This window comes from Dermacentor variabilis, chromosome 4 (genome assembly GCF_050947875.1).
Source record: "Dermacentor variabilis isolate Ectoservices chromosome 4, ASM5094787v1, whole genome shotgun sequence".
Taxonomy (NCBI): domain Eukaryota; kingdom Metazoa; phylum Arthropoda; class Arachnida; order Ixodida; family Ixodidae; genus Dermacentor; species Dermacentor variabilis.
Window position 1 is genome coordinate 18,550,895 of NC_134571.1, and position 22,635 is coordinate 18,573,529.

The window sequence follows — 22,635 nt, forward strand, 5'->3', positions numbered from 1 at the left end:
TAGCGTAATAGAATGTGTAGGGCCGAGAACTTAATTGCGGTGCCATGCTGCTGCGCCTTCGGTTACCGCAACAGACACAGTGAGGGCAGCAAGCTTTTTGGTTTGCCGTCCGGCGGGCGCAAGGCAAAAAGAAGTGTGGATTCGCAGGATCGGGCGGGCTGACTTCGAGGAAGTGGCAAAGAGCGCACGGCTTAGTGAAGTAAGGGCCACGCCTACTCACAGCCTCTTATTTTGAGCCTAGTTCACGCCTACCGCTTCGAAAAAGTGTGTGTTCATGCTCTGCGTGGTTTTTAGCGCGTTGTTCGACTTTTTTTTTTTTCGAATGTGCTCTCATTGTTTCATGTAGTTTCGTCTTGCGGTGAAATGCACTCATCTGCAGCTGGCCTGTGACATAAAAGCGACATTATTCAGGGTGTGTTTTGAGCTCCACCAGAAGTTAGCACATTCTCGACGCTTTTGCAAGGCTCAATATGACTTAAGATGCAGTCTTTTAGCTTCTAATGTACGCCCGCATGTATTGATTTGGTTTGTGGTGGTCGACGTTTTTAACGTTCCCAAGCCACTAAAGCTAGGATGGAAGTCCTAGTGGATGGCTCCGGATAACTTTATCTAGCTCGCCTGGGGATGTTTAACGTGCACTTTGATCGTAGAGTCGTACGTGGGCCGGTAAATTCCTCGTTGGCGTTTCATAATACCCGCGCGGGCGCGCTAGCGCTGCTTTTGAAGTTGGTGCCTCGCGCGATTGTATTTCTCCAATAAATTTTATTTGCTAGTGTTACGTTTCGCCTACGACGCGCGGTATAGCCGGCGCGGATGCAACGGACGCCGGGGCTTCGTTCAAAGCGGCAGACATTTTGGCCCGTTCGGCGCCGCCGCTACGCCTCCCCGCCAAGCGCGTCCAGGCATGTTCCAATGCCACGTGTCTTCGTGTGCGGGTGTGTGTGTGTGTGTGCATGTTGGTGCCCACGCTTGTCGAAGCGCGGCAGCCGGGGAGAGGAGCTCCCCCAACTGTGAGGCGAGGAGGTCTGACCGGCGCCGGCCCGGCGGATGCGTCACCCACTCATCCCAACGTGCCCAAGCGGCGCCGGCCCGACGGCTGCGCCACCTTCTCATCCCAACGTGCCCGAGCGGCGCCGGCCCGGCGGCTGCGCCACCTTCTCATCCCAACGTTCCCGAGCGGCGCCGGCCCGACGGCTGCGCCACCTTCTCATCCCAACGTGCCCGAGCGGCGCCGGCCCGGCGGCTGCGCCACCTTCTCATCCCAACGTTCCCGAGCGGCGCCGGCCCGGTGGCTGCGCCACCTTCTCATCCCAACGTGCCCGAGCGGCGCCGGCCCGGCGGCTGCGCCACCTTCTCATCCCAACGTGGCCGAGCGGCGCCGGCCCGGCGGCTGCGCCACCTTCACATCCCAACGTGCCCGAGCGGCACAGTCACGTGCGCGTCTATAGAGGCGTTCCTTCTTGCCCTCAACTGCGAGAGTATAAAAGCAGCTGCCCCCGGACGCCAAGAGAGAGGCTCCGATTTCTTCTGTTGAGTAACGTGCTCTCCAGTCTCTCCACTTCGGTCGACCTGACCGCCCTCTCTTTGCGATGTTAGAATAAACAAGTTGTTCTGTTACCTGTCGACTCATGCTTTGCCGGGACCTTCGGATGCTTCCAGTTGTACCCCAGGCCGCCAGGCCAACGCTACCCTTGGGGCTTGCGACCCAGGTGCAACAACGGGCGTCAGCGCTGAGTTCCCAAGAACTGTCTGCCAGCGGTGAGATCGCGACAACGGAGGCCAGCAGCGAAGATATGCAGTTGACTGTATGCTGAGCAGCACAACGACCATCCGGGAGCAGTGCAACGAGCCCTGTGTGATGACTGGTTGCCTGCAGCGGAACGACTGCGCTGAATTCTTGGCTGCGAGGTTTGGTGAGTGCGGGACTTTCTTCTTCTGAGTTTTGCCAGGCTTTTGTTAGTGTCAGAAACAGAGCTGGTAATTGTGGTTGTCGTTGCTGCCGGGTTAGTTTGCGGCAAGACAATAGTAGGCAGTACAGAAAGCAGCATTCAGAGCAGCCATGGATTTGAAGTCGTTGCGCAAACCGAAATTGCTAGAGCTTGCCAGAGAGTTGGGTCTGGATGTCTCAGACAAACTCAGAAAACCAGAACTGCTGAGGGCTATTCTTGAGTTAGAAGCTGAGGATGACGAGCTGTCGGAATGCCTTGAGACCATGAGGAGAGGGAGACTGCAAAAAGAAAGGAGCGCGAACTTAAAGAGCAAAAAGAGAAACAGGAGCGCGAACTTAAAGAACAAAAAGAGAAAGAAAAAGAAGAGCGCGACCACGCTTTAGAAATGAAGCGTCTCGAGATAGAGATGGAACGCGCTCGTAATGGAAGTCAGGCACACGGTGCAGGAGAACGAGTATTGTTCAAAATGACTGACCTGATGCGGCCGTTTAAGCTTGGAGAGGACATTGGTTTGTTCCTGGTTAACTTTGAGCGAACGTGCGAGAAGCAGGGGTTCTCTCGGGAAACGTGGCCACAGCGCTTGCTCACTTTGTTACCCGGCGAGGCGGCCGACGTAGTCGCTCGCTTGAATAGAGAGGAGGCAGAGGATTTCGACAAAGTGAAATCGAGTCTGCTAAAAAAATACAGGCTATCAGCGGAGGCGTTCCGTCGGAAGTTTCGGGAAAATGAGAAAGGCAAAAGTGAGTCATATACGGAGTTTGCGTACAGGCTTATGTCAAACATGCAGGAGTGGCTCAAAGAAGAGAAAGCGTTTGGTGACCACGATAAAGTTCTGCAGTGCTTCGGGCTGGAACAGTTTTATAGTCGGTTACCTGAGAACGTGCGGTACTGGGTCTTGGATAGGCCAGACGTTTGTACGGTGGCTAAAGCCGCTGAGCTAGCCGAGGAGTTTGTGACGCGTCGGGCTCGCGGAGCTAAGGACGGTCAAAAGGGTGAATTTGGCTCGAAGTTTGAGAGGCCGAAGTTCACACCCATGAGAGCAAAGGGGAACACACGTAGTGCGGATGCGAGTGAAAGCAGTGCGACCGAACCTAAGGAGACGGCGGCAGCCGAAGCCGAACGCAGAAAGCGGTTCGAGACGAGGCAAGCGCGCGTTTGTTATACGTGCCAGAAGCCGGGTCACTTTTCGGCGCAGTGTCCGGAAACAAAACCAAAAGTTGTGTTTTTGTCATTATGCAGCACTGACGAGAACATGAAGCTTCTCGAGCCTTACCTGCGAGACCTCCTCGTGAACGGGAAAGAGTGCCGAGTGCTTCGCGATTCCGCAGCTACAATGGATGTAGTTCACCCCTCTTACGTAGAACCCCATATGTTCACGGGCGAGTGCGCATGGATCAAGCAAGCCGTGGAAGCTCATAGCGTGTGTCTGCCCGTAGCAAAAGTGCTTATTGAAGGACCTTTCGGAGCGCTTGAGACGGAGGCGGCAGTGTCATCTATGCTGCCCCCCCCCCCCAGTACCCGTACCTATTTTCGAACCAGTCCGATCACCTCCTGCGCAAGAAGGGGCTTTTGTTTGGTGAGGCTAGCGTTCAGGCCTTAACCAGATCGAAGGTTCGGGAGCTCGCTGCAAAGGCGGTAGTTGCGGGGCCGACGTTGTCAAACAATGAAAAAGGGTCAGAGGCGCAGCAAGCTGATATTCAGAGCACGCCCGAACTGAATAAAATTGAGCCTGTAACGTTAAAGGCACCAGATACTGGAGAGGAAATTCCCGATGCGGGAAAGTTAGAAGAGCTATCTGCAGATTTGCTCATCGCGCCTACGTCAGACGGACTTAATAGGTTGCTAAATGTCAGCCGGTCGGTTTGATAGCCGAGCAAAAGAAGGATGGCAGCCTAGAAAACATACGCTGCATTATCAAGGAAGGTATCGCCAAGAAAAATGCTCGCTTTGTGGAAAGAGGTGGGGTCCTGTACCGGAAGTATCTAGACCGCAGGGGAGTGGAGTTCGATCAGCTGATCGTGCCTCAGTGCTACCGTCAGGATCTGTTGCGCTTGTCGCACGGGGGTTCGTGGTCCGGACACCTAGGAGTTAAGAAAACTAAGGACCGTCTCTTGCTTGAGTACTATTGGCCAGGGTGTTTTCGGGACGCAGACCATTTCGTGAGGACATGTGACACCTGTCAGCGGGTGGGCAAACCAGGGGACAAATCGAGGGCGCCGTTGAGATTGGTACCTATCATTACGGAGCCTTTTAGACGGCTCGTTATTGATACAGTGGGACCTCTGCCGGTAACAGCCACGGGGTACAGACACATTTTGACTGTGATCTGCCCAGCGACAAAGTTCCCTGAAGCAGTGCCGCTTAAAGAACTCAGCTCAGTTGAGATAGTCAATGCACTACTGTCTATATTTGCGCGAGTTGGTTTTCCTGCGGAAATCCAATCAGATCAGGGCACAGTATTTACTAGCGCTTTGACGACAACTTTTCTCGAAAGGTGTGGGGTAAAGCTGTTACACAGCTCAGTGTACCACCCACAGTCGAATTCCGTTGAGAAGCTCCACTCCGTCATGAAGCGCGTGTTGAGAGCATTGTGCTTTGAACATGAAACTGACTGGGAGCTGTGTCTGCCTGGGGTGATGTTTGCATTACGGACCGCGCCGCATGCGGCTACGGGGTTTTCGCCAGCTGAACTGGTGTACGGTCGCTCGCTGCGATCTCCGCTTCGCATGCTTCGAGAATCGTGGGAAGGCAGGGGCGACGACCCAGTCGTGGTGGAGTACGTGCTTAAGCTCCTCGAACGCTTAAGAAGGGCACAGGAGTTGTCAGGTGAAGCAATAGAAAAGGCCCAGCAGAGGGCCAAGGTTTATTATGATCGGACAGCCAGGGCCCGTCGTTTTGAGGTGGGCGATGAGGTCATGATATTGCGCACATCGCTAAAAAACAAACTCGACGTGCAGTGGGAGGGCCCAGCACGGATTGTTCAGAAACTGTCGGACGTTAACTACGTGGTGAGTCTGCCAGGAAAGCGGAAAGCACAGCAAGTTTACCACTGTAGTCTGCTCAAACCTTATAGACAAAGGGAAGCAGTGGTGTGCATGATGGTAAACGTTCCTGAAGAGCTTCCGGTCGAGCTTCCGGGACTAGGCTCAGTGACGAACAGGGAAGACACCGGTCAAGTCATTAGTGACCTTATCAGTAAAGCACCGCTGTCGCCTGAGCAGAAAACCGAACTACACCAGCTCTTACAAGAGTTTCAAGGTCTGTTCTCTGAGAGGCCTGGTAGGACTTCTGTCCTTACTCATGACATAGAACTTACCTCCCCAGAGCCAGTACGATCCAAGGCGTACCGGGTGTCACCCCGCCACAACGATATTATGGAGGCTGAGGTAAAGAAAATGCTACAGCTCGGTGTTATTGAGGCAGGTGAGAGTGATTATACCTCCCCTTTGATTTTAGTTGAGGTACCGGGCAAGGAACCTCGTCCTTGCGTCGACTACCGCAGGCTTAATTCCATCACTAAGGATCAAATTTATCCGATCCCTAACATCGAGGAGCGCCTTGAGAAAGTTAGTAGCGCTCAGTTTATTTCCACCCTAGATCTTGTCAGGGGTTATTGGCAGGTTCCACTTACAGAAGAGGCTAGTAGGTATGCGGCGTTCATTTCACCAATGGGAACATTCCGTCCTAAAGTGTTGAGTTTTGGTTTGAAGAACGCGCCATACTGCTTTTCAAGCCTCATGGATAAAGTGTTGCGGGGACAGCAAGAATTCGCTTTACCGTATCTAGACGACGTAGCGATATTCTCCGCATCCTGGTCTGAGCATATGGCACACTTGCGGGCAGTATTAACCCGCCTGCGCGAAGCGGGCTTGACAGTCAAGGCTCCTAAGTGCCAGTTAGCACAGGCCGAGGTTGTCTACCTCGGTCACGTGATTGGGCAGGGTCGTCGCCGCCCCTCTGAAATAAAGGTGGCCGCTGTGCGAGACTTCCCGCAACCGCGCACGAAGACCGATATTCGGTCGTTCTTAGGTGTCGCCGGCTACTATCAGAGGTACATCCCCAGGTACTCTGATATCGCGGCTCCCCTGACGGATGCTCTAAGAAAGACAGAGCCGCAAACAGTCGTCTGGGACGAGACAAAGGAAAGAGCTTTTAGCGCCCTAAAGAGTGCCCTAACAAGCCAGCCTGTGCTACGATCGCCCGACTACACAAAAGGGTTCGTTGTTCAGTGCGATGCTAGTGAGCGAGGCATGGGCGTTGTACTGTGCCAACGGGAAAATGGAGAAGTAGAACACCCCGTCCTGTATGCTAGTCGTAAGCTGACCAGTCGTGAGCAGGCGTATAGCGCCACCGAGAAAGAGTGTGCGTGTCTCGTGTGGGCCGTTCAGAAATTGTCATGCTATCTAGCCGGCTCGAGGTTTATCATTGAGACGGATCACTGCCCTCTCCAATGGCTGCAGACCATCTCTCCCAAAAATGGCCGCCTCCTGCGCTGGAGCCTGGCTTTGCAACAATATTCCTTTGAGGTGCGTTACAAAAAGGGGAGTCTCAACAGTAACGCCGATGGCTTAAGTCGAAGCCCCTAACGTGGGAATCAGCCTCAAAATTGTTTGTTACTGATGTTTTTCTTCCTGAGGCAGGATTTTTAACATATTGCTTTTGTGTAGTGTTTCAAAGTGATGATGTGCTTTCTAGTGCAATTTTCCAATTTGTGGACGCGGTCTGAGTGCTGCTAGACTACTGTAAGGAACTAGGCAGTGGTATAGAAGGGGAAAGAGCCTGGCAGGGCTTAGTGAGGGTTGTGCCGTGCTTGCTGACTGAGCGGTTGAGTTTCGGCGTAGTTCTAACGCTTGCCGGGAACGAGAACAAAAATGTGAACTCTCCCGAAGTCACTTTGCAGTGTCCTGTGTGAACCTGAACGAGAGAACGAGGCCTTCTCTGTGCGCTGCGCTCAAGAAACGTCGAGGGACGCCCGACTTCGGTTATGAGCATCATCGAGCGACATCCCTCCGGACAGCGGATGCAGTCCCCTGACCATCGGGATCTCCTTCCCCCGGCGGGGCGGTCTGTTACGTTTCGCCTACGACGCGCGGTAAAGCCGGCGCGGATGCAACGGACGCCGGGGCTTCGTTCAAAGCGGCAGACATTTTGGCCCGTTCGGCGCCGCCGCTACTCCTCCCTGCCAAGCGCGTCCAGGCATGTTCCAATGCCACGTGTCTTCGTGTGCGTGTGTGTGTGCATGTGCATGTTGGTGCCCACGCTTGTCGAAGCGCGGCAGCCGGGGAGAGGAGCTCCCCCAACTGTGAAGCGAGGAGGTCTGAACGGCGCCGGCCCGGCGGATGCGTCACCCACTCATCCCAACGTTCCCGAGCTGCGCCGGCCCGACGGCTGCGCCACCTTCTCATCCCAACGTCCCCGAGCGGCGCCGGCCCGGCGGCTGCGCCACCTTCTCATCCCAACGTGCCCGAGCGGCGCCGGCCCGGCGGCTGCGCCACCTTCTCATCCCAACGTTCCCGAGCGGCACAGTCACGTGCGCGTCTATAGAGGCGTTCCTTCTTGCCCTCAACTGCGAGAGTATAAAAGCAGCTGCCCCCGGACGCCAAGAGAGAGGCTCCGATTTCTTCTGTTGAGTAACGTGCTCTCCAGTCTCTCCACTTCGGTCGACCTGACCGCCCTCTCTTTGCGATGTTAGAATAAACAAGTTGTTCTGTTACCTGTCGACTCATGCTTTGCCGGGACCTTCGGATGCTTCCAGTTGTACCCCAGGCCGCCAGGCCAACGCTACCCTTGGGGCTTGCGACCCAGGTGCAACAACGGGCGTCAGCGCTGAGTTTCCAACACTAGTTGTAACAACTTGTCATTATTTCGTATTATTGACGGCGCCTCCAGGGCACCAAAGCGGCAACGGGAACACCAAAGCTAGAACGAGGGCTGGATGGGGCTCGCCGAAGCGTGTGCATGCCAAGAGGGTATAAGATCGCGGACAGCCAATTTTGTATGCGAACACTCCCTGCGACGCCTGCATTATTGTAATGTCACGTGCTCTTCAGAGGCCTCCGTTAGCCATTACATGTGCCCTCCAGGAGCTGTACTTGTAAAAAAAAACTGTATATCGTCACGATTACCAAAGCACCCCGCAATGAAAAAAACGGCCCTGTTGCCAGGCATTGCTGACCGCACACAGCCGGAATCTCTCACGGACCGGCCAAACAAAAGTATCCAGCAGGTACGTAAAAGAACCTACGAAACCACGTACACATACTTCTACGCTGACAACACCTGAAATTTTGGTAATTACGCGCGTGTTTGATTACACCGCGTGCTTGCGTCGTGTTTCAGCAACGCGCGAACTCTCAACGTCGCGCGCTTTACGCCTTAAATACGCCTTGAATAATGGTCCTTTTCTCTATTTCTTCCGCAATTCCAACACGAAATTCTAAAGGCCAGTTACCGACTGACGAAGAAACATCTCGATTGAAAAAACTGCTCCGCAGGGCTCGCACGAACTTTTCTGCAAATTTCCTCCCGTAGCGTGTTATCTGTCGTCTGCTACGGCAGGCCCACCACCGGCGGCGCCACCGTCGAGGCCGCGCCGAGCGGAGGAGGAGGGAAGAGAATGGCGCTACTTTGGGAGATTGAGGGGCTTTATCCTCGCCGCCAATAGACCGTTTCATCGGGCGAGGAGGATAGGGCGCGCGGAGAGCCTTTCCTCCTCTCTGGCTTGGGCGATCCGGCGCGGCGCTGCTTGAAAGTATAGCTGTCGCGTGTTGCGGAACGATTTCGAGATGTTTTAGATCGTACTTTGTGAAATTTACGCCATGTTCCTTCATATAAGGTCGTCAGGGAAGCCTTTCGGTGCATCGGTAACTACTGTAGGCAGAAATATGTCTTGGGGGGCGCAAAAATGTGACGCGCATAATCAGCCGCGGTGTACGCGCATTATCAGTCGTGGTGCGTGTATGTGTTGCTTACTATTTTGCTTATATTGATTTTAATTCAACAAAGAAAACAGGCGTCTCTGTATCACCAGCATTAAATGATAAATCAGCTCACTGTCTGATCGATTGGCTTAGGGAGTAAAACATAAAACATAATAATAATATTTGGGGTTTTACGTGCCAAAACCACTTTCTGATTATGAGGCACGCCGTAGTGGAGGACTCCGGAAATTTTGACCACCTGGGATTCTTTAACGTGCACCTAAATCTAAGCACACGGGTGTTTTCGCATTTCGCCCCCATCGAAATGCGGCCGCCGTGGCCGGGATTCGATCCCGCGACCTCGTGCTCAGCAGCCCAACACCATAGCCACTGAGCAACCACGGCGGGTGACATAAAACATAAGAGTGCATGCTTGTTCACGGCCAACCTAAGGCAACCACGAAACATCTGAGCGGCAGGCGCTATCAAATATTTGTGATACACTGGCATCGTTCTCACGCATTTCAAGTCTAGTATGCGTGAAATTACCATGTGTATACGCTAGCCTTCCTGCATGAGGCCCATGGCGCTGCTCAACACAGCGATCACTGCGGTTGGTGAGCCAGCACGATACATATATAAGCTGTGTGCTTCGGCATTGCCTTTTTGGCCTGTATACAGCCATAATAGATGAGAGGGTAAAAAGAATGCGATGGCTATTCTTGAGCGCTAAATTTCCGTAATACGTGTGAGTGCGTCGTAGAGAACTGAACAACCACAACCGAAAAAAATTCGGTTATCATCTTCTTTCTCTAAAAAGCAAGAGAAAACGGGCTAACGGCGCACAACGTTTATAAATATATAACCGCTGATGCCGTATGCTTGGACCATGCGCTATGCAGCACAATGATATCTGTAATCCAGCACCTACTACTGCTTAGGACGCTCGCGCAGTTCGTAAACGGTCGCTTTGCTGGACAAGCTTAATTCAGACTGTAATGTATGCTGCTATTACTAGCCAAAACTATTTTATTCATGGGTGGAAACCACATCCATCCAACCAAGTAGTCACGCAATGTAACCTGCAGCGAACAGTTTGAACGCTTGTCAAAGTGTAATAGCACAGCTCCTATCGTAGCAGAACGGTACCCACGCTGCTACGATCGTCGCGTATGTTTCATGGCTCCTAAGCCGCAGCTTAGAAATAGAGGATAATACTGCAATAAGGTCACATTAGTGATTGGAACATTTGGAAATGCACAATTGATCTCCGAGGCTTATTGTAGGCTCAAATATGCGCGCACACATCGCGCTGCGTGTTCCGTCCACCTCAACGCACAGCAGAAATTCCGGCCATGACGCCTTAAACCACTTCAGAACGTCTCACAGAACCGCTTACCACGTAGAAGACGCACGTAATACTACACAGACCGCACGACCGCGAAAACAAACGCCAGAACCTACCGCCGAGCGTATACCTGCCATGCAAAAGATCGCTTTCACCCAAGCCAGTATGGCGCTGCTCATAGGCGGCTCCACTGCGTTCACAATATGGCGGCGCCTACGAAAAAACGGTCTATAGTGTACTAGAATAGGTTCAGTGTGCTCACTGCCGCATCCCTGCGCCGCGTCGCCGTGGCGCACTCAGCGTCGACTGCTCTGGCGCCCGCCAAAGGCGCTGCCGCCTGTTTCTCCTGAAAACTTCCCCTCGATTCGTGTGGAGTGTGTTCTGTTGGATCGACGTGCTGTCGACTGCAAGTACAGCCGGCATTTTCAGCAGTATCCTCTGTGCTTGCTCTGTGCTTGACGCTTCACTCAATGTGCACTGTGAGTGAGTGAGATTGGCAAGCCGCCGTCGAAATTACTACTTTGCACCCGGGTGCAGAAGTAGCTACAGTAGCGAGAAAGATGCACTAAAGGCGTCATTTTTCAGCGCTCCACGTGATGAAGAACAGCGAAAGGAATGGGAGAGGGACCTCCACCGTGCAGATAAGACACTGGATGAATCTTGCGCCGTCTGTGAGTTGCACTTCCAACCGCGATTCATAATTAGGGACTTCGTGCACCTTATAGACGGCAAAGAGGTGTGCATTCCTCGTGAGAAGCCACTGCTATCAGAAAACGCTGTTCCCACGATACTTCCGAATTTACCACAGTGGCTGACGAAGACGACACCGAAGCCCAGGAACAAAAGGAAAATGTGTGAAAATGACAAAGCACCCGCGAAGAAAACAAACCGATGCGCACTGGACAATAACCATTCGGAGTTTTCACCGGCGCTTCCGGGATAGACCATGACTCGGCGCAAGAGGAGGGCGTTATGGCAGAGCGTCAACACTGTTTGTCGTTTCTTTTTGATTTAAAGACTGCTTTCAAGTGTAAGAGTTCACATCAACACCCCGACCTTGACGGAGTGCTTTATTGCACGTCGACTCAGCCTCAAGTGTCAGGAATAAGCAGAATAAGCAAAGTTTCAGGTGACGCTGCGAACCGCGCCACCTGTCGGCGTCGACACGAAGTGCGTCAAGCTCTGCCGCGATGTGAGCGCACTATAACTCTTCTAGTACACTGTAAGCATGGGAATTATGAGAAGTACATGGATTTGCCTAAATTTCGTCCTTTTTGGCTTCAAACGGCTTTGTGACTATTGAAACTCGTCATTTTCAACAGCGTATTCCGTAATAAATAATTAAATAAACATCATTAAAATTGCCCTACGGCAGTATTCGAACACAGGGACTCTGGCACAGCAGCCTGATATTGAAACCATTAAGCAACGGACGCATGTATCGACAAGCGAATGAAACACCCTTATGAATTTATCGTGGGCATACCAGTGCCTTGAGACGCTTGGCGCGTTTCGATTTGGCCACCTGAACAAGCTCAATCGTTGCATTGTAGGCGTTCCCGGCGTCTTCTGCACTTCGAAGAATATAGATTGCGCTGAAATATACAACAATAAGATTTATATAGGCTAATATACAAAGCTACAAGAACGTCTGAATCCACAATCACGAAGATCAGACAAATCCATGTACTTCCCATCATTCCCATGGTAGGACAACGACTGCAGCGCCAGAGTTCCCTCTAGAAATTTTTGTAGGAAACTCTATGGTTGAAACCATCGGCATTAGCTGGCCGACCCGACACCTTACATTAGTCAGCGCCCAGTGAAATATTAGATCCATAACGAACATTGGTAGGGGGGGGGAGGGGTATAGGGGGCAAGTTAGCCTTTTCTTTAGTGGTTTTGGATAAAAGGCGCACACTGCGAATGAAATGTTTTGTTACTGTTCTTTGCATTCTGCAATGGCCAAAATTCTGAGGAATAAATCAGTCAAGCCTGGCCAGCTCGCAATGTACGGCGCTGCCCCGACAGATGGCGCGTCACTCGCCCGCGTCTTACCGCGTCTCCCCTTCGTCTTGTTTCAGCGCATTGGGGCTAGGTGGCGTTGATTGGGGAAATATTGGGGCCGTGCGGGGACCGGTGCGAGAATGCTCCAATACCCTTGCGTTCAATAAGTTTTCTCGCTCTCTCCCCTTCCAACTTTCAGCGTGCGTCACTCGAACGCTCGTGTTTAGGCGACGCGGCTCTTCTTTCCGCTCACAGCGCGATTCCTAGCCAAGGACGAACAACCGTAGCAGCATCCATACGCACGAAATCGGTTGCAACGGCCGAAGCTGTGGCCATAGCCCTGGCCATACGTGCCGCGGAAGCTAAGGGCCAATCGGCCTACGTGCTGACAGACTCGCACGACGCCTGCCGCCTCTTCCTTGGGGGGGGGGAGGCTTTACCGGGCTGCGTCTTCCGCATCCTAGGAACGGAACTCACCCTGGATCATTGCGTGACCTGGTGCCCGGCGCACACAGGGATAGCGGGGAACGAACGGGCGGACCGCTTAGCTCGAGGCATGTCTGGCCGAGCCGCGGGCCACACCGCCCGAGAGAACACCTCGACCAAGAGAAATCATCGAATTACAACGGCTAAGTAGGCGAACCAAAGCCCTTCCTCACCCAGACCTAGACAGGAGGCAAGCACGGGACTGGCGCCGCCTGCACACAGACACTTTCCCACATTTATATAGGCTACACAAAATGTACCCAGACAAATACAGCAACACATGCCCGTGGTGCGAAGGAACACCGACATTGGAACACATAACATTCCAGTGCGCGTTACGTCCGGCGGCTGCCACCTCGCCGCTGCTAGACAACACTCTACATAACTGGTCGTGGGAGGCGCGACTCGCGGAAGTGGAATTGGGAAGCCAACTGGCGACCCTTGACCAGGCCCGGCGAGCCGCTGTAACCAGTGGGGCCCTGGAGGAGGGGCTCCACCTACCATAACCAAACAACCTCTATTACAATAAACGTTTACTCTCTCTCTCTCTCTCTCTCTCTCTCTCTCTAGGGCAGCGTCCGATGCGGGACGCCTCTGACGTGATCGCTGCGCCGTAGCGCGTCTGGGGAGAAAGCGTCCCCTGCGATGTATGCCGTGCTGCTGGCGTCTGCGTCTGCGTGGTGCTCCCAAGCGAGATAGAGGACGATACCATCGAGGCGTCAGCCCCATGATCGCGTCCGCCTTCATGGCGCGACGCGACCCGGCTGTCCGTGCCGATCACGACGTTTGGCTCGCGTAGATCGTTTCTCCCTCCGAGACACCGAGTTATTTGGTTCGTTCCGCTTGCTCAGGAGCACGTTTCGTCTTTGTTTGACTCAAGAGCATGCCAAGCGAATGAGTGGGCGGTGCGAACTGGGTGCGATAACGTTATCGCGTTCCACTCTTGAAGGCAAAGTTTAGCGTCCTCCAATTTTTTTTTTTTGCTTTTCTGTAAATCTAGTGACTTTAGGCGGACTCAGCCCACTGTGTTTGCTTCCCTGTAGGTTTCAAACCTCGTGCATTTGTTTGGGTGCTTTGCCAACATCCCTGTACACGTTTTCACCTGTTATGCTTGTGAAGCTTACCCCTCTTATTGCAACGTGTACATTTAAATTATGGGGTTTTACGTGCCAAAACCACTTTCTGATAATGAGGCACGCCGTAGTGGAGGACTCCGGAAATTTTGACCACCTGGGGTTCTTTAACGTGCACCTAAATCTAAGTACACGGGTGTTTTCGCATTTCGCTTCCATCGAAATGCGGCCGCCGTGGCCGGGATTCGATCCCGCGAACTCGTGCTCAGCAGCCCAATACCACAGCCACTGAGCAACCACGGCGGGTAACGTGTACATTTACTATTCGAGTTGCAACGTTCGTGTGCAGCAGTCGCACGTTGCTGTCGCACCGCTTGTCTTTTTGGAAGACCGTGTGCTGAGCGTGGCTAATGCGACGGTTTGAGGCACTGACTTACCTGTGAGCCGAACTACAGCTCAAACCATGGTTTTCGTAGTAAATGACGTACGTGTCGATGGTGTTAAGGCCGGCGGCACGCGCGTAGGTCAGGCGCTCCATCCACAGCTCGCGCGGCGTGCGGAAGTAGTGGACAGAGCCGGACAGGATCCGCACGGACTCGCCGGCTAGCGTGAACGAGCCGCTCTCTAAGTCGATGGCGAACTGTGATGGTTGTCCCCGAGGCTGCATGCGCGAGATTGTGATGGCCCGACGTATATTTACAGAGATGATCGAGAATACGTGGTGTGGAAGCATGAGAAGCGCTCAAGATTTAACTCGAGATGTAACATGTAACTAAGTAGAAATAAACAAAGAAGGCCACAGAAAGCAATAGTAACACAAACGATAACAGAATTGATAAACAGTAGTATAAGACATCTACTTAATTAACCGCGAAATACAATGTTAACAATCAGATTTCATCCGGATTATCAATGCGTAGCCTTAACATATCATTAGCTAGAGAATTACAATTAAAACCGGATAAAGCGAATTATTCTTTATATCGAACGCGCGTTACTTACTGATTGACCATGGCGTAAAATAACTTTATTGTAACGGATTTGACGTTGGATATATTGAGTTGGTGCGCCCTTTCAAAGCGCCATCAAGCCCTTTAATTTGAGAAGCTGTCTTGCTCGAAGTTTCGGAAGGCTGATACGACCAGGACCGAGGGAGGTGGACTTCACCAAAGGGATCAGCAGACGACTACGAAGACCGGCATCAATGATGAAAGCGACAAATACATTTACCTTATTTGTACGAGGTGACTCGGTCTGTCTCCAGTGGTCCTGGTTAATAAAGAAGCCAGGAAGGCCTTACATTCCGCGTATAGCAGAGATAATCGGCGGAGTGGTGTATTGTCAAGGAAAGTGGAAAGATCACCAAAGAAAGGTTACCTAGGAAAAGGGGGATCTCCAAAGAAGGGGTCCATTGTCAAGGGAAGCGAAGGGGCCTCCAAAGATGTGCGGCGAACGAGCGAGTAACAGCCTCCCTCCACTTCCCTCCGGCCCTTCCCCTACTAAAACTACCCTCAAGCTCGCTTGCTCGAATGCAAGCGCCCTATCCCTCGCCTTCCTGCGGCGACCGAGCGAGCGAGCGAGCTAACGAAGCAATAAACAGTGCTTCCCTCTTCCCAGCCGCCCGTTTACGCGAGAGCTCACGCGCAGCGATCCCCCGCCCCTTTTTGCAACTCGGTTGTTGCCCAAGAGCACGCGCCCTTTACGTTGGCGCGTTTCCTCGCCTTCCTTCCCCCAAGTCCGAACATCGTGGTACCACATACCTACCCCGAAAACGGCCGAAAAAGCCAAAGAAAGCTATTCGCTTTAAAACACTTTCCTCCACCGGACGCGCTTTTCGCGCTTCCAGCGCGCACTGGAGCGATCGAGGGCTGCCATCTCGGACCACCACCTACCACGATCACATCCCAAACTGGGTCCATTGTCAAGAAAAGCGGAGGGACCTCGAAAGATGGGTTGTCCAGGAAAGTAGAGGGATCTTCAAGGAAAAGACCGTTTTCCCGTCGTGGTTTATTTCTGTTGTCCGAGTCATCCCACGGAGAGGCGGTGGGTGCCCCAAAGCAGTGCCAGTGCCTGAGTATCCACCGCAAACTTTTGGTCCTCATGTCTATTTGTGACTTTGTTGGTCGGATGAGATCAGGGAGTGGCAGGGGAAAAAAGTGACGAGGTTTTCGCTCACAGAAGGGCAATTAGCTTGACAAAGGAAAGCGTGCCGGGACATTGCCCCGATTTGCAACGCTGAATTCCAGGCCGCCGTATATTCGTTGACCACACGCGCTGGAAAACACGTTTCGTGTGCCTCTCTCTTATTGGTTTTCCGTCGAGCAAGCTAGCCATCCCGATATGAGGAACCCATCGCAATCGTTAAGCACGGCAGCCTAAAAATATGTGTACGTCTAGATGGATGAACATAATTCGGGACTTGGTAATAACCTCGCAGTTTTAGACGTTACCCCACTTTTCACCAGGTCCATTAAATCGTGAACGGCAACTATAGCAGCGAAACCTCGACAGGATTCATAAACGGCACTCGTACTCCATAGACTCGTATAAAGGCCGCACTCGTTTTTGAGCCGCACCTTCAACTTGGCAGCCCAACATGCGAGAAAAGAAGTTCGAAAAATTAGCAAAAATAAAAATGGTTGTCTGCTCTTCCATATTGAGCGCTATTCCGTAGGGCGAATCACGTGAAGAGCGGAGGCCCGGGTCGTTGTAGTATCGACATCAAACGACATTCGACTCAGTCAACCTGGGCACTAAGATGGCGACAAATTCGGCACTCCTACAAGAGGGCGCGTCTCTATTCCACTCCAGCGACTTTCCAGTGACGTCACTGTGAGACCGTCTTCGGAGGCACGTGTTATTCAAGGCTGTATGTTACTTGGAGTGTTAGCATAGATTAGGCCTTCTTCTATCTATATCGAGAACCGATTTCAAGTATAAACTTGAGATAACGGCGGAACATTGATGTCGAGGTAAATTGATGAGTAGTGAAAGTCAGTAGAGTCATTTAATATGTATAGCATTAAATAAGACTCTGGTAACACCTTTCACTTCCTGTGAAAGGAGCAAATGGATTAGACACTGCTACCCGTTTGATCTGATGCGGGCAGGTAGGGTGCCGCCATTTTGGCGAAACGAGTTTGCGAGAGATCACCAGAAAAACCGCTTCCCTGGCAACAGTACGACCGTTGACTCTGAGCTTTCAAGTGGCGTGGTAATTCCTTTCCCTTTGGTATCGGCCTCACACTGCGCTCTGGTTCTACTAGCGTGTGTACCACTCGCTACTTCTTTTTATTGCAAGAAGAGAGCATAAAGAGAAGTTACCTTTTTACAGCTCACCTGAGACATGTATACTATATATACGGGGTGATCGCTTTTAAGTTCTCCGGAATTTTTAATTATCACCTGTGGCAGATAGCGTAACTATTTACCCTGAGCTGGCTTACTCGAAGAGGCGGACATTACCAGCACGAGAAATCGAAACATATATTTAATGAAATAACAGAAAATACCTAATGAATGTGTTAATTATTTACTTTACGGCGCATATTGCAATTTAGGAGTTGCAGTCAGTGAGTTTGCAAGGCGTAGCCACCTGAAATGAATTTCCAGGATTACACCAGTTTCGATATAATATTTCCCAAAGTGTGGAACGAAATACTGGGGCGTTCGAGTTACTTTTGCGCTTTAATGCATGAAAGAGCGTTTTGTTAAAAAATGAAGTGGAACAACAGTGCATTTTTACGGGTAGTTTAGAGGCGTATGTTTCCAAACTCGTGTCATTCTGGAAATTAATTTCAAGTGGATGCGCCTTGCAAGCGCACCAGCTACAATTCGTAAATTGCGATATGTAGCGTAAAGTGATTAATTCAAAAGATATCTAGGGGATTCCCGTTAATTAGTTGAATACGTGTTTCGATTTCTCTTGCATGCAATCTCCATCGCACTGAATAATTCAGCTCAAGGACTAGAATTGTGTTATCTGCAACAGACAAGTTTAAAAAAATTCTATAACACTTAAAGATGATGCCAGAGGTCCAGTTGTGCACGATATCGCCAGAATAGTTCAGACACTCCTGTGGAGTTTGCTGCTATGAACAAAATACTACGGCTCACTTTACAGAACGAGGCGAATCTTTTTAAAGCACGAATATAACGCATTCGTTCGACGAGTACAAAGCACATTACTCTTGTAAATACCACTACGGCGGGAAAATAATTGATTAATCGCTCTGCACGCTATGCATATAACCAGTTCGCACAGCAAATTATTTCCTTCTATCTGACAACCGTAACCAGGTTTCTTTTTTCTTTTATTTTTTACTATGTTGAGCTTGAAATTCACCTCCTCCAGTGCACAACACCTGCAGATTTGTTGTGACGCCTGTCACCGGCAAAAGATGCTGAGAGCGACTGGGGCTATACTAATCAAGGTACAACCAAATTAGGAAGGCCCACTAAGCTTCAACAAGACACTCCCTCACCAGAACAGGAATTGGCCTCCCTGGTGCGTATTCGGCCACTCCCTCCCAAATGACTCTCTGAATTACCCCATGGCCCTCAGTCCCCAGCAGTTGCGGAGAAACTGAGCAAGGTGGCAGTCAGACCTGTAACGCAGCAGAGGGCGCTAAGAATCTCTGGGTCTGGACAGGCCGCCAATGGAAACTGACCCTTGCAACGTTCAACACCCGAACCCCTCAAGTGAGGTTAGCTTAGCAGGACTCTTTGAGGAACTATCAGGCATTGTTTGGGATATCGTCGGCCTTAGTGGAATTAGAACTGGTGAGGCTTATACATTGCTGAATAACCGACATGTCCACTGCTATAGAGGTCTCCTAGATAAGAAGCAATACGGGGTAGGATTCCTAATCCATAAGGGCATAGCGGGCAATATTGACGAATTCTACAGCATTAATGAGAGGGTAGCAGTAGTCGTAATCAAACTTAATAAGAGGCATAGATTAAAGGTAGCTCAAGCCTGATGATGAGCAAGTAGATCAGTTTTATGAAGATGATGAATTAGCCATGAGAAAAGTGCAAACGCGGTATACAGTAGTAATTGGGGACTTCAATGCAAAAGTGGGGAAAAAGCAGGCGGGTGAACAGGCAATTGGCAACTACGATGTCGATTCTAGAAACGCTAGAGGTGAGATGCCGGTAGAATTCGCAGAAAGGAATAAGCTGAGAATAATGAACACCTTTTTTAAGAAACGTAGCAAGAGAAGATGGACCTGGAAAAGCCCTAATGGTGAAACAAGAAATGAAATTGATTTCATACTATCTGCCGATCCCGGCATAGTGCAGGATGTTCAAGTAATAGGTAGAGTAAAATGTAGTGATCATAGGTTAGTGAGGTCCAGGATCCACCTCAATTTAAGCAGAGAAAGAGTAAAATTGGTCAAGAAAAGACAGGTCAACTTAGAGGCAGTAAGGGTAAAAGCAGACAAATTTAGGCTGGTACTTGCAGACAAATATGCAGCCTTAGAACAGAGGGATGATCATGGTTATATAGAGGTAATGAATGAAACCGTAATGAGGCTGGCTTCAGAGGCAGCAAGTGAAGTGGGAGGCAAGGCACCAAGGCAACCAGTAGGCAATCTCTCCCAAGTAACAATTAAAGGACGTAATAAAGAAACGACAAAAAATTAATGTGTCCAACTCAAGAGATAGGATAGAATTCGCGGAACTGTCAAAACTGATCAACAAGGCGAAAATAAGTGATATTCGAAACTATAACGTGAGAGAGACCGAAGAAGCCGTAAAAAAATGGACGCAGCCTGAAATCAGTGAGAAGGAAACTTGGCATAGGACAAACCAAGATGTATGCACTAAAAGATAAGCAGAGTAATATCATCAGCAATCTCAAAGATATAGTAAATGTAGCGGAAGAATTCTGTGCTGACCTTTACAGTACCCAGACGACTCAGGAGCGCTCTATTCAAAACAATAATGAACAGTATACAGAAACTCCTCCTGTACCTAGCGGTGAGGTCAGAAGGTCCTTGCAAGACATGAAACGAGGAAGAGCAGTAAGATATGGAATAACAGTCGATTTAATCAAAGATGTAGGAGACATAATGCTTGGAAAACTGGCGGCTCTTTATACGAAGTGTCTATCGACTGCAAGGGTCCCAGAAAACTGGAAGAATGCAAACATTATACTAATCCACAAAAAGGGATACGTTAAAGAATTGAACAATTTTAGGCCCATTAGCTTACTTACAGTATTACATAAAATATTTACCAACATAACCTCCAATAGAATAAGGCAACACTGGACTTTAGTAAAGCAAGGGAACAGACTGGTTTCAGGAAGGGACACTCTACAATGGATCACATTCATGTCATTAAACAGGTTATCGAGAAATCCGCAGAGTACGATAAGCCTCTCTATATGGCTTTCATATATTAGGAAAAGGCATTTGATTCAGTAGAGATACCGACAGCCATAGCGACATTACGTAATCAAGGAGTACAGAACGCTTACGTAAATACCTCGGAAAATATCTACAGAGGTTCTAGAGCTACCTTAATTCTACAGAAGAAAAGCAGGAAAATACCTATAAAGAAAGGGATCAGACAGGGAGACACAATCTCTCCAATGCTATTCACTGTGTGCTTGGAAGAAGTATTCAAGCTATTAAACTGAGAAGGCTTAGGAGTAAAGATCGATGGCGAATATCTCGGCAACCTTCGGTTTGCCAGACATGATATGCCATGATAATGCTGATGACATAAGAACAGGACAACAACGACACTGTTTCAGCATTCTCACCTGGCCGATACCAAAAGAGAGCACGCACTATTACACGGGAATAGAAAGAAACCACGAAGTAATGAACTACAATTCTGTAACAAACTAAAAAGTTACCGACGATTACGTTACTTCCTAATGCGAAGTTTGAGCGCAGCAAATAAGCTGTTTCACCTTTTCGATAGATTGAGGCAAAGAAATCGAGCAACACATGTATGCGCTATCACAGAATTTTTTTTTTATTTTTCACACGTATTCCTTTAACAAAGACTCCACTAACAGTTCTTGACAGTCATGAAGGAAGCTTTGTGGTCGGAGAAATAGACTGATATATGTTCGACTTGGTACACCAATGCTTGATTCTCAAAGACGAGATCTATACAAGTGCCTCGCGAGGTTGTCACAGCCGTGGGACGCGTTACGAGCGAGAGGAACGGGATGTTCTCCCGCATAAGTGTTAGGAAATTGCTGTTTGTCTTTATGTCAAGCCGCCACCGATCTGGCTCTCTGATTGCCACCGCACAGGGCGAACGGCAGCGGCAATTTCGGCTCGGGCGGTGCACATATACAGATCCGCCGCCACCGATCTGGCTCTCTGATTGCCACCGCACAGGGGTTGCATTGGAGGAGGAGCGAAGAAAGGAATTAAGTTCGAGCCGGCGCTTTGACAACCGGAGACTCGCAGGAAGAGGGGGGAGGGGGGCGGCGTGTACACCCAGCGGCAAACGATGGGGGCAGAAGCGCGCGCAGCAAGCGGACAACACGATAAAGGGAGGAGGGAAGAGATAGCAGCGACTGACTGATGCCGCTGACGCCGATAGTGAGTCAACCCCAGCTGCGGAGTTGGTTTCAGGGACAACGAATAACCGGCGCGTCGGCAACTGCAGAGCACCGCCACACAAGAACAGGGGGGGGGGGACCCTTTCCTCCTCTTTCTGCATGGCGGCGACGGTGTTCTATGCAGTCACGTTATCTTGACTCTCTAGCGGCGTCAGCGGCATCCAGCGGTATCAGTCGGTCGCTGCTAGCGCTGGGGGGATGAAAGGGGGGCGGAGCTGGTTACGAGGCCGACGACGACGCGAAACCCAGGAACGGACGCCAAAGAGCTGCGCTCTAATATACAGTGGCAAATACACCGCTGTCCAGCTCCAAGAGAATTTGTAGAAATGCGACGGCCAACTACGTTTGCTCCTTCCCGCGACGTCACTGCACAGGCGAATGTTTTCAATATCGGCGCCTCTCAATTGGGAACTATGTTTTGCGGAGCCGAGGGCAAGTTGAGCAGCACATGCAGTGTTGTTGAATTGGCGGAGCTTGTACTAAAGTTGTCACCAAGGGCCACAGCATATGCAGTTGTAGTCCACTCTGTCTCCGTTTCATTCGAAAAATAATAAATAAATTGGGGGTTTTACGTGCCAAAACCGCTTTCTGATTATGAGGCACGCCGTAGTGGACTGCAGAAATTTCGACCACCTGGGGTATCGCCGTAAGAGTGCAAAAGCGCGTACTACACTTTAGTAAGAGTACGCTTACTCTTTGAAGGTTCGCGGTGAACTTGAGCCGCCAAGACTGGAAAGACAGAATGGAGCACGTGACGGCAAAGGCCAGCCACTTGAGCATGGTGGCGACCCGTCGTGGCTTCGCCTGTGGATTCGCCACGACGATCATTTGGCACTCAGGCTGCAAGTGTGCAGTCACCACTGGCACTTTGCGAAAGGACAACGCCATGGACGAACTCGGTTTTGTCGCAGGATTCCGTAATCTGGCACATGGAGAGAAAGATATGAAAGATTAAGCGTAAAAAAATACGGACACAAAAGACACGAAAAGGAGCGTAAGCTACTAGAAATTTATTCAGAAAAAGTACGGACCTATATGTATACAGGAATGGAAATGCCCCTGCATGCACGATTGAAACATGCGTGTCAAGTAAATAAGGTCTGGTGGGTTGAATTCACGGTTCTATATGGTTATCTAGTGTGAAAACATTCGTGGGGCTGCAACATTCATATGGGGACGGATTACCAGCGAGGCTGTTAAGGCTGCATACATGCGCTGCATACATGGCCTGCATGCATTATGAAATCATACATTTTTA

At 50.6% G+C, this 22,635-nt stretch overlaps 1 protein-coding gene across 1 annotated transcript in view; it reads right to left on the minus strand.

The window, feature by feature from the left end:
- Positions 1–22,265, minus strand: part of LOC142577843 (beta-galactosidase-like) — a 59,248-nt gene extending 36,983 nt beyond the window's left edge. The window contains exons 1-2 of the mRNA XM_075687283.1: positions 22,071–22,265; positions 14,272–14,444 (exon numbers count right to left, since the gene is read on the minus strand). Of these exons, the coding sequence (XP_075543398.1) occupies positions 14,272–14,444; positions 22,071–22,265 (368 nt within the window). The remainder of the gene's footprint in view (positions 1–14,271; positions 14,445–22,070) is intronic.
- Between the last annotated feature and the right edge of the window lie 370 nt (positions 22,266–22,635).